Consider the following 12,621-nt stretch of genomic DNA (forward strand, 5'->3'; position numbering starts at 1 on the left):
GTAAGCTAGTGGCTTGTGAACAGTGGCCATCTGAGCCCACCCTTCCCACTCACTGTGTCAGTCACGCCATGGCCTGTCTTCTTGCATGACCCAGAATCATTAGTCAGTGCTAAATGGAAACTTTTTTTTTTTTTTTTTGGCACTATCCTTGTCCTCTTTGTGATTTTAGAGATAAAACTTTGAAAAGTCTCTCATCCAGAATAATATGTCATGTGATTTTTATAGTTTCAAAATATAGCTTAGTTTCATGACACTTTTTATCAAGTAAAAAAAATTTTTTTTCTGTTTCTTGTTTACTTCTACTTTTACATCTGACCTTCTTTCAAGAAAGAAAGCTACAAATAAGCATTGAATTTCCTTAAATACCAAACAATGTATGTAAAGATTTTCTTTCTTTCTTTCTTTCTTTTTTTTTTTTTTTGATACTGTGGAATTATGCCTTTATATTTTCAAACTATAAGCCATTATTTTGATATTCTGAGGGTAAATTTAATTTGGTGATTTATTTAATTTTCAAAATATATTTCTGACAAACTTCTTATTTTTGGATCTGCCAGGTACCCTTACTACCTTTTTGGTTTGCTTTTGTTTTACCCTCCTCTCCTTTACATATTAAATCATAGTTATTTATTTAATCATTGGTGCAGTTATTTTGCATTCTGTATCTGATATCTCTTATACATGAGATGTGTGGACATCTCAGCTTGCATGCTTATAGAATGACAGTCACTGAGGCTCATTAGCTTGCATTTCCCTGAGTTGCTGCTCTGTGGAGCTCAAGCTCTGAGTCTTGTGAAAGTCAGACCCCACTTTCCACTCAACTATGGAGAATGTCCTGTCCATTGGCAAGATCTGGGTAGGGGTTCGAAGTTTACTGCACGTATTGTCCTTCGCTGGTGCCATAGTTTGAGCAGGACCCCTGGGCCCAGATCTGCCCATCATCACACGAACTCTGGTGCCCCATATTTGACCACATCCCCTTAATGGGGAGGCCAGGTTGCACTCAGAGGAAGAATAGCAGGCTACCAAGAAGAGACTGGATACCCTATGAGCATATACAGGGGGAGGAGGTCCCCCTCAGTCACAGTCATAGGGGAGGGGAGTAAGGGGAAAATAGGAGGGAGGGAGGAATGGGAGGATACAAGGGATGGGATAACAATTGAGATGTAATATGAATAAATTAATAAAATATATTTTAAAAAAAAGATCTGAGTCTTCTAAAGCCCCACATTGCAGATGTCTCTCCAGGGACATTTGCCGGTAGTCAGAACACAGGACCGATGGGGAGTGCTTGACGGATGAAAGTTCAGACCGTCGGCCTTGGAGAGAGTGCAGAGACCTCTTGCTTTCCCACAAGGCTGTACTTGCAGGCTCACTTTCTCTTGCTTCTCAGCTCCTGTTGTGACTCCCTGTAGACATCACCTCACCTCTAAGATACACAGCTTGAGGATTTTCTCAACATTTTTTTGTGAACAGAATAATGAACTAAAGCATGGGTAAATAACAAGGCAGATGACTGTTGGAGACCCGCGCTGAGGGCCTTTTCTCTAGAGAATCACCAACAACATCTTATGCCAATTTAGGTGACTATAACAGATGTTTAGCTTTTCATCATTTTAACGCTGAGAAGTTAGCCATTTGAGAACATTCGCGCTTATCATTTCATTATAACGAAGCTGTTTCTTCATGTCCACATTTACCATGATGTCCCTGTATAATCTTTAAATTAGTTTAACTTTAGGAAGGCTCCTTGGTGGATTCAGTTAAAAAAGGGTTTCTAAAATCTGAGTTATATTTTTCTACACAACACTTCAGTTGATTTTTTTCCTTTCATACATATTATTTAAATATGTATATATACACATATATATTCTGTTAGATATGATTGTATAATCACATATACTCCTTTAACATATCACAAAGTTATTTCATAGAAATAAATATTTGGACATAGAGGCTTTTGATCCATGGCTTGATCTCGAGTGGTGGGAAACTGTTGTCCCCTCCACACTGTCATGAGGGTCTGTGGCTCAGCAATGTGTGTGTCTCATCCTGGATCGTGTAACCAGTGAAGGGAGAACTCAGGGTTTCAATACACATTTCTGCACCCCTCTGTGGTTATCAGAGACCGGGGATAGAAGGAAAGAGGAGTCGGTCAGTGGGTACTGAGCTCTGTGGGAGGAAGATCTGAGCTGTGCTGTTGTGCAGTGGGATGAGTTAGACAGGAATGATGGCGAGGTCAAGAACTTAGAAGAAAAGGAGTATGTCATTTCCACTGGCAGGAGACCATAAATGTGAGGAGGTATGGATGGATGTGGGCCCTGATTTAAGCACTGTATCATATCAAGACAACAGATATACCCCAAGGGGGTGTGCAAGTTTTTGGCTTTAGTCTCAGTTGAAAATATGTTTACTAGAATTCGCCTTAAATTAAAAATTAAAACAATAACAAAGCAACAAAGGGTTTCCTGTGAAATATGGAGGCCATATATTGGCCCAAGCCTTTATAGGGTGAGATGTTCGCAGGTTAGGGTTCAAAAAGCACAAACTGTGTACACTGGCTGATCCTGAGAACATCGTGATAACTTAGACGGGTAGAGTGCCATGTACAGGAGATGCCCAGTTGTTTCTGTATGAAGGCTTGAGAGTCAGAGTCAGAACTGACCCAAGTAGAGGCATCGTTGGTCAACTAGCACCGTCCAATAAGACAGACAAGAGGAGGAAACAATGTTTCAAAAAGTTGCTTTGACTTAACCTATTTAACTATGTTGTAAAGATAGACTTGCTGTTATGCCATTAGATAGACTTGTTGATTTAAATGCTGCTGTGTAAGTAAATGAATTTTAAGTTGTATGGGTAAGAATTTACCTAATGTCTCACTCTAGGTAATTTTTTCAACATCCTGGTATTGAATGAAGTGCATGAATTTGTGGTGAAAGCTGTCCAGCAGTACCCAGAGAACGCAGCCTTACAGATCTCTGCACTCAGCTGTTTAGCGCTTCTCAGTAAGTCACTTTACTAGCTCCTTCCTCAGTTTCTAGTGCTGAGAGCTCAAGGGCCTTCTTCCTGCCAGGAGGATGCTCTCCTGGCACCAACAAGTATGGGCATCCCTGTTCACGAGGGCTCTCATGAACCAGCCGATCACTTCAGATGAGCCTGCTCTAGTTTGTGTGGGTGGTGGGCCACTGCCTCCTCATGCTATGAGATAGCAGAGCTAGGCACGTGTAAAATATTTTAAAAGTTAGCTGATTTTTAGTGATTAGCTGAGGTTGAAATGATTAGCTTCTGTTGAAGACATTCAAACCCTGTACTTAGGGTGCCGGTAATGGTAAGCATACTAAAGACGTATATACTTAATTGTTTTTCTTTTAAGCTGAGACCATTTTCTTAAACCAAGACTTGGAGGAAAGCAGCGAGACTCAGGAGCACAACGACGAGGTGGACAATGAGAAGCTCTTCTGGCTGGTCCCCTGCTACAAAGCCCTGATGCGCCATCGAAAGGACAAACATGTGCAGGTCCGACACATACTTAACTGTGCTGCCTTACAAGCAGGCTTTCCGGTCGTTTCTGTTTTGATACATTTTTCTTCTTCTTCCTTCCTGATCTAGGAGGCTGCATGCTGGGCACTAAATAATCTCCTTATGTACCAGAACAGCTTACATGAGAAGATTGGAGATGAAGATGGCCAGTCAGTACCTCCACTTGATGCTATAGAAATCCCCCGGGTCGGTTTCAACCAGTGCACAGAAACAGTCATTGCTAGTTTTTCATGTTGGCATTTAGGCATTAGCATTGGTGCATGTTAGTGGTGGGTATATAACTCTATCTAGTTTTCCCCACAAGACAGGGTCTCACCGTGTAGCCCATGCTAGAACTATAGGCTTGTGCTTCCACGCCTGGGGTGGTGTACAGAGTTATAATTTCTACTGAGGGATTTGGCATCATGGCTCATTCAATTATTTGTGAGTCCTGGAGGAAGGATGCCTCAATGCTCTGGCTGACTAGGTACTCATGCATGTTAATTCACTTCAGCTGAGAACACTGGCAGAGCACCTGGGATTCTGTACCACCAGGAGCCAGCAGGTCGTCTGTGTCGGGTTAGAAACCTCCACTGGCAGGTCCCCCACCAGACACAGCAGGATGGACCTGCCTTCTGAGAGGCCTATTTGCATAATAGCCCACTGCTGGGAAAGAGAGAATGAATGAAGCAGATGCTACTTAAATTCTTCCCTTTGGAGCCGAGATGGTGATTTTTTTGAAAACTCTAATAAGCCAGGATTCGAATGATGCCTAGTGAGCGAGCCTTTCAAGAGCTTATGTTTAGCCAGATTCAGGCTGCAATTTATCCATCTAAGTTCAACAGCACACACAGTCCTCAACACTCGGGAGATCTTTCCAGGAAATTATTAAAAGAAAACCACTTTTATTTTCTCTGTCTCTTTAAACTGTCTCTGTTTCTTTGCTGCATTTAATCCCCCCATTTTTTTCCATTGTCTTTATTTAATCGGTTTGGCTTTTTCTTCCTGGTGAGCCCCACCCCCCTTAAAGACTGTCTTCTTTTAGTTTAGGATTCTTTCCTGTCAGCTGCTTTGTGATTGACAACCCCCACTGTGTGCTTTAACTATTTTCTGTATATTCTGTGCACCTGTGTCTTAGTCAGGGTTTCTATTCCGGTGGCAAAACACCATGACCACAAAGCCAGTCAGGGAGGAAGGGTTCTTTTGGCTTAGGTTTCCAGATCATTATCCATCACTGGAGGAAGTCAGGACAAGAACTCAAACAGGGCAGGATCCTGGAGGCAGGAGCTGATGCAGAGGCTATGGAGGGGTGCTGCTTACTGGCTTGTTTCCCCCAGTTTGTTCAGCCTGCTTTCTTATAGACCCCAGGCCTACCAGCCCAGGGATGGCACCACTCACCATGGCCTGGGCCCTCCCCCACTGATCACTAATTGAGAAAATGCCTTACGGCTGCATCTCCTGGAGGTATTTCCTCAACTGAGGCTCCTTTCTGATGACTCTCACTTGTGCCAAGTTGACACACGAAACCAGCCAGTACAACCTACTACCATATTAAAATTTGGATGGCATTTACAAGGCTTGCGAGAGTCGTGGTTTGGTCATAGTAGTCTTCAGTGCCATCCTAGCCACAATTTCTTGTGCTTTTTTTATTCACTCATAGTAAAATGTAGTCCGAAACACTAAACGGAAAACTCCAAAGCGAGCAATGCTTCTCTCTTGCTCTGAGAACTGAGAGGGAGTCCTGTGGCCATCCTTCCTGGGATGTAACTTATCTGTGTTTTTATGAGTGATTCCCACCGTTGCATCTCTGCGGCGGACTGCCCCGAGTTACATGTCTACAACACCGTGTGCCCTCTATAAGGGGTTCAGCCGTCTGAAGAAGCAGAAACGTTAGTGCTTGATACACTCGATTCTAACATTTACATATAGAGCTGCTGAGCTTATGCTTCTATTGTAAGTAGAGGTGGCTCGGCTTCCAGGCGGACACTGTTGGAGCGCATAGGCAGGGTGAGCACTGGAGCGGCAGGCCACAAACTGAGATGCGCTTGGCTTTTTGAAAGGTTCCCCGCGCACAGGGAAGTGATGCTGTCCATGCTGATGCATTCTTCTTCCAAAGACGTCTTCCAAGCAGCTGCGCATGCGCTGTCCACTCTCTTGGAACAAAATGGTAAGGGAGCACACTATGCTTTTTAATACAGAGGAGCAACTTTATGCCGTCATCTTCTAAAAGCTTTAAATTAGGAAATATTCAAATATGTAGATGTAGCTAGCTGAGGTGCTGCTATATAAAGGATAAAGGAGGAACAAAGCTTTTAGATACATATTCTTCAGGACTTCTACAAATGTACTCATTAATAACACAGAAATTGGAACACATATCCGTTTTAAATACATTTAAAAATTTTTTCTTCCTTATATCAACAAATGTATTTATTGTTACTATCATTACATTTTAATATTTGTGTAGCTTTCCAGTATGTATCTATGGCTTATTTTAGGAACCAATTTCTGTTGATTGAATTCTAACTTATAAACTATGGGAATTTTTGGAGCCCTTTATAGGGCCTTTTTCCCCCCTCTAAAAATGATTGCTCATGTTTTTCTTTTTATTTATTCATGTTATTTTCTTAAATAAAATTTATAGGAGTGCAACTGTTTGATGAGCTATTTGTTTCAAAAACTGGTAAAAGTGTCCAGAATAAAATGTTTTATGTTTATGATTTTTTTTTTTTGAAAATGGCGTAACCATTGTGAGTATTAGAGCTTCGCATACTTTTGGAGAGAGAAGTGGCTCATATACCTCAGAAGGGTCATTAAGCATTAAGGTTCTAGCTAAACCTGCTTCAGATTCCTGACCCCATCAACAGGAAATTTTTCCAGGGAAATTCATCTGGCATCACATAGTGGGACTTGGCAGCTCTTACAGGATATTTTTAGGCAGTGAAACAGAAAAAAAAAAAAAAAAAAAAAAAAAAAAAAGAAGAAGATTCATATGAGATACACAATGTAAGCAGATTTTAGTGGCAAAGCCACGTGAGTAAAAGCCATGGAGACCAGGCCTCCTGCATGCTGCTTGCTGTTACCATTGTGGCTAAGTCAAGAGGAAAAGCATCTCCTTTCTGTTTTATTATCCATTCTTCCCCATTTCTCTGGTGGCCTTTTAATAAAAGGAGAGCATAATCAAATGTATTGCATCTATGTGTGTAACTACTGAAGAACAAAGTTAACTAGTTAAAATAAATTTCACACATTACAAAGATGATTGACGTAGCCAGGCCCTGCACGATGACAGGGCTTGTCTCACGGCTGAGTCACTACAGCAGGCTCTCATACAGCTATGGAGGTCTGAGCAGGGATTGCATCTCAGCCGCTGTGCACTGTGTCTAGCTCCCTAGAACAATAGTGTGGTGGGGCTATGTCTCCTACCTATCTGGAAACTCTGTTGGGTCCCTCAAGCAGCCATCAAGGATTTTGTGACTTGCTCGAGAGGTTCCTTTTGTTATGGCCTCTAAGTGACAATGACCCCGTGAGTCAGCTTGGCATCTGTTTGGAATCAGTTCCTGCCCTTCCTGCTTCCCAATGCCCTTTGCTCCTGGCCTCTCACTGAAGGAGGTGCTCTTAGATGCCCTTGCTCATCCTGGCCTTTCTGATGTAAGAGAGTAGGAAGATCTTGCGCTACCTGCTTACTCAGCTCCACCACTGAACTCACACTCCTAGCTTACTTGGTACACTGAATGTGACCGGGTGTGCAGGGTTATTTGACAGGACTGGATTGGAAGACAGAAGAACTGGGCTCTTAGGCAAGAAAGGTAACACAGGTCATCAATCCAGCTCTCGGTAAGCTAAGGCAGGAGGATTGTGTATCTCAAAGGCAAAGAAAAGAAGAAGAGGAAGGAGGGGGAGAAAAGGGTAGAAGAAAAACTAGGGTCTTAGAACCATGGAGAATTGAAGGCTTAGGTTTTTGTTTTTTGTTTTTTGTAAGCAAAAAATTTAAATAGAAACTTCAATAAAGAATAAATTACAAAAAAACAGAGGTTATCATATATTTGTAAGATATAGGCAGCTATTAATGATGTTTAAGTAGTTAGCGAAATACGTTATATGTGTTCTTGCGATGTGTGCTTCCATTCTGTAAGTAACGTGAAGAATACCTTATAGTTAATTTCAGGAAAATCCTGCTGGCAAAGGGAGTGTACCTGAATGTCTTGGAGTTGATGCAGAGGCATGCCCTTGTTCCTGAGGTGGCAGAGAGTGGCTGCAAGATGCTGAGTCATCTGTTTGAAGGAAGGTACTGCACATTTATGAGCATATATATGTATATATATGTGTGTGTGTATATATACACAGATATGTTCATGTTCATATATGCCATATATATGTGTATATAGTGAACCAGGTGGGATGTTATTCAAAGCATCTGTATGAATGGGAAGCTAAATATGTCATTTAAAGATAGACCTTTTGTCATCTGTCATTGATATTCTGGACTTATTTTATCCAAGCATTAAAAAGTGTACCAGAGACTGCAGAAATATGATAAGAGTTTGCCTCTGTGCTTCATGCATGGTGTTACCTGTTTTTGAAGATGATATTTATGAAGCAAAACTGATAACAGCTTTCTGGATCACCCTATATGTAAATATCCAAAAACTACAAAACTGTGCACTTTGCAATTACTGCTTTTCAGGATCATAGCACTTTTTAATTATTATTATTTATTGTTCATTACTGTTTTCCATTTGAATTAACTTTTGCTTCTCTTTTCCTCTTATTCCTTTCTCAATGGTGCTTTTTTCCACATGCAGTTCACGGCCAGCCTTGTTGACACTGTGTGTCTGGCTAGAGATACACAGAGGCCAGTCATTATTATCAGTGGTAGAAACACTGAAAGGGGACTAGAGACTTGGAAATCCTGCTGAAAATTGAAATCTAGGCAGGTGCCCTTCCAGCAGTATATACTTAGTATAGTTTCTCATTCTATTAACCAAAAAAGTATGGTAACTGTGGCGTTGTTTGATTGATATAAAGTGGAAAGCCGTCACACAGGAAACAGATATGAATAAAAAAATCATCCAGTGTACAGATGCTGAAGAGTAAATGGATTTTCTTTCTTGGCCTGTTGTTGGACATGATCCCTAGGGAGAAATTAACAAATGTCTGCATGCCCCTGATAGGGAATCTACAGCAGACCAAGTAAGAATACAACCAAAGTCTAACTTGGTGACCCAATAAATTTTACTGGGTTACTTACAGGAATATTGGGGAAGAGCTACTTCCTGTAGCAGAAATGACTCAAAGATAGCTGCATCACCAAGGCCCACCCCAGCACAGGTGACAGTTCAGGAAAGCTGGCAACCTGGGACACGCGGCTTAGGCTGAGGTCAGATCAGCAGGGTGGAAAGTACATTTTTCAGGCAGCTCAGATGATGTGATTCCCTTTCTAGGCAGCTGTTCTAGTCTGAGAGTCTTCTGGACAGTTCAGCTGGTACCTGTCTTTTCCAGGTCTTGGCGGCCTTAAGGGATCCTTCCCTCGTCAGTCCTTACAGCTTCTCTAGGCTTGGGGAAGGAGGAGCCCTGTGAATCTGCTCAGTTTCAGGGACCTTGAGGCTTTTGAGTTGAGTTACTCCCTGGGTTTAATGAGCTTTCCTTTAGGATGGGATGTTTTGCCTCTTCTTAGAATGGAGATTTTTATCTCAGAGAAAGTTTAATGGCTTTATTGCTGATATGAGCCAACAATCAAATGGGTAGGCTTCAGGATTCCTCTAAAGAAATAAAATAAAACAATCAAATAACAGTTTCAGAAGATAGGAGTTTATGACATAATGACTAAGTACATTCATGTTTATGAAGGATCAGGTTAATGCCTGTTGCATTTTAAGTTGTCAATATATCCTAGGTCTTTTATTTTTTATTTTTTTTTGCATCCTAGCTCTCAGCAATACTGTTATTCTCTGTGAATAACAGGAATTGTGCACAGTGTATCTACAGCCTTGTAAAGACTGGCGTTACGTTGTCTTCAACACACATGCAGCTAATCTATCCCTATGCAACGTATCTGTCAGGTTTCTGCTTTTTGAATGTTGTTTTGAAAAATCAATTGAAATATTTAAGTGTTAGTTTTGATGGTATTGGAAACGTGTGAACAAGTTTCAGTTAGCAAGGCACTGCATGAGCAAAGAGGCCATACTGCCTTCCAGAGTGGCATGCTTAGTCACCTGTGAAAGAAGAGAGGCACACATGTCTTGAAGAAGCCAAGAGTTGAATGAAAGCTAATGAATTCTGTATAAGAAATCTAGATGCTAGTGTAGAAGAAGCACTTTGGTATGATGCAGGAATCCTGGCCTTGCTTCTTTCTAGTTAAAGAATTTTAATATTTGCTCCTTCAAAAAAACAAGTTCTTTATCTGGAAAATGGGGATGTATCACCCATCTTTCTAGGCTGTTATCAGTGATCCAAATACAGATCAGAAGGAAGGTCTTAGTTTCATAAAACTCAATCAAAATATTTCTAGGCTTTTGCAAATCTAGTTCTTGAGGTCAGAATTTAAAAACATTCAAAATCTTGGTTGGGTTCAAATGCATTTCCTTATGGCGTTTCCTGGTAAAAAAAGACATTGGCTCTGTTTTCCCACATTCGTTTCAGTTTGGAGTTTGTAGAAATAAGCCAGCTTGTATTTTCTAATAGACACATCAATTTTCATCCCTAGTAACACTTCCCTGGATACAATGGCAGCAGTGGTCCCTAAAATTCTAAGTGTGATGAAAACCCACGAGACATCTCTGTCAGTGCAGCTGGAGGCACTGCGGGCTCTCTTGCATTTTGTAGTGCCAGGTGAGTCGCAGAACTGCTGATTGTACCTATCCCCTCTTCAGTGGAGTTTTACATTTTCGCGAAACATTGTTTTCTAGGCAAAGCCTAAAGAACCAGATTCCGAAAACCACATGCAGGTCTTTTTGCCAAACCAGAAATAAAAGTCTTGAGAAAGGATGATGGAGATGACTTCATAAGATTATTTAGCACTTAATTTACATAAAAAATAAACAGTGTAAACAGTGGGCCTTCTGTCTTGAAGGACAATTCATCTCTGATGTTTCTTTGCTATTTCTCTTCCCATCCACCAAGTTTAAGCTAATACAGAGTGCTCTCTTTCCGTCCTTCCCTGTTGCTTCATTTCCATCCTTTGCCTCTGTGGTTAACTTAGCTTTCCTCTGGCATTGCCACACTGCCCTTACTCATTGACGTTCATGACCTCCTTCTGTCACCACCCTTATGACTGCTTTCACCAGCTGTCCCCTTGTTTGTCCTTCAGTTCCCACTAACGTACCTGCCCCCACATTCTTTCAACACGTGCTTATTAAACGCTTCCTGTTCTGAACACCGAGACGCTTTGATGGGTTGATTGATAAATGAAAGGGGAGTAAAACTGGGATTTCTGGTGTCCTGTAGCCAGGTTAACTGCTAATTACCACACAGGGAGAGAACCTTCTATGACAAATGTAGGACAAGGATGAGAACACTGACGGACCTAATGTCTTCAGTGATACATAGGTCAGGGGTTTGGTGTCTGCAATCGAAGGGCAAGTCAGAGGCTAAGAATAGTTTTCAGGCAGAAGGAACAAATGTGCTCACATAGTCTGCGGTAAGTGAGGATAAAAAGGGTAGAGTATGGTACGGGATGAGAGTGGGAGGACAGACAGAGGCAGAAAATAAAGGGCCTCAAGTGTAACGCTGGATGATGGTGCTCTTGCCTGGGAGGCAATTAGAGCACATTAAAGACTCTAAGATGTTCTGAAAGATTAATAATGGCCTGACCTGAATTGCTACTCTTTGCCAAATCTTACATAAAAACTTTGGAAGTATCACTTTTAAGTTTTTTTTTTTTCAAAGAAAAATGTCCCCTCCACCGAAGTCTAATAAAATTATAGAATTGATATGTTTCTGAGGTATGTGGAGGAAGAAAAGTGAAGTAGTGCAATTGGAGGTGAGCATGTATTTAACATCCCACTGACATGTAGAACACACTGGGACTAAGAATTAGAGGGCCGTGTTTGAGTAGAACACACTAGGACTAAGAATTAGAGGGCCGTGTTTAACCTACTCATTCACTTTCAGTCTGGTAGCAATGCGTTTGTGTTGAATCAAGAAAGCACATTATGTAAGTTTGAGCCAGATTAGCTGGTGCTTTTAAATATTTTCATATATATGTGCATTTTCTCCTTTTGATTGTATATATTTCCATGAATTTAAGTTCTTTTAGATTTCTGAATAGTCTAATTTGAAACTTTTGTTTTTGTTTTTATAGCTCTAAAATTATACTTACGTATACATATACATATACATAAACATGTACACATATATGCATTCATATACATATATGTGCATATATACCATATACAGACACACACTCGCTTGTCAAGAGCTTATTCCATACAGCTCTGAAAGCAAGAAATAATGCAAATAACTTTGGAGCGATATGAACAACATTACTTATATGGATCAAGAATTGAGACCACTAGCCTGTAATGTTGTGACCACATTCGCAATTCATATCAGTGGTGGTGTTATCTAGGGTGACTGGGTGAAGAACTAGATGTAGGAAAGTTGGATAAGGAGTTGATAACAGTCTTGTGAGGTGTAGTGGATGGGGCAGATGCAGAGAGAATGAATTTGGGAGATAAGCAAAGGATCAATAATATTTTTGTTGTTCTTATATAAAGCTCCAACATTCTTTGAAATTCATATTTATTCCTCATAAAATAAAAGTTTACTAAATCAAGTATTTTTATTTTCTGTAATGTAATGTAGGTATTTTCTGTTTCAGAATTCACAGGATTTTTTTTTTTTTTTCTGTCAAACAAGTGTTTTCAAAGAAGGAGCTCTGCTTATTAATTTTATTTTTTAAACCTGAATTTTTGAATTAAAACAATGATTTATCTACATGTTTTAAATTAATTTATCATTTCCCGTTCATCACTTACTGCTAAGATATAATTCTGATTAAAGTTTTATTATTAATTTTTGGGTTTTGTAGATTTAGTAAAATAAAACAACAATAAGCCTCCTGCCTCTTTAATTTTTTGAGACAGGATCTCACTATGTAGC

At 40.4% G+C, this 12,621-nt stretch overlaps 1 protein-coding gene across 1 annotated transcript in view; it reads left to right on the forward strand.

Moving 5' to 3' along the window:
- Positions 1-12,621, forward strand: part of Lrrk2 (leucine rich repeat kinase 2) — a 129,807-nt gene that overhangs the window by 25,673 nt on the left and 91,513 nt on the right. The window contains exons 8-13 of the mRNA XM_051160232.1: positions 2,886-3,005; positions 3,374-3,516; positions 3,610-3,689; positions 5,580-5,686; positions 7,678-7,807; positions 10,226-10,350. Coding sequence (XP_051016189.1) covers positions 2,886-3,005; positions 3,374-3,516; positions 3,610-3,689; positions 5,580-5,686; positions 7,678-7,807; positions 10,226-10,350 — 705 coding nt within the window. The remainder of the gene's footprint in view (positions 1-2,885; positions 3,006-3,373; positions 3,517-3,609; positions 3,690-5,579; positions 5,687-7,677; positions 7,808-10,225; positions 10,351-12,621) is intronic.

This window comes from Acomys russatus, chromosome 17 (genome assembly GCF_903995435.1).
Source record: "Acomys russatus chromosome 17, mAcoRus1.1, whole genome shotgun sequence".
Taxonomy (NCBI): Eukaryota; Metazoa; Chordata; class Mammalia; order Rodentia; family Muridae; genus Acomys; species Acomys russatus.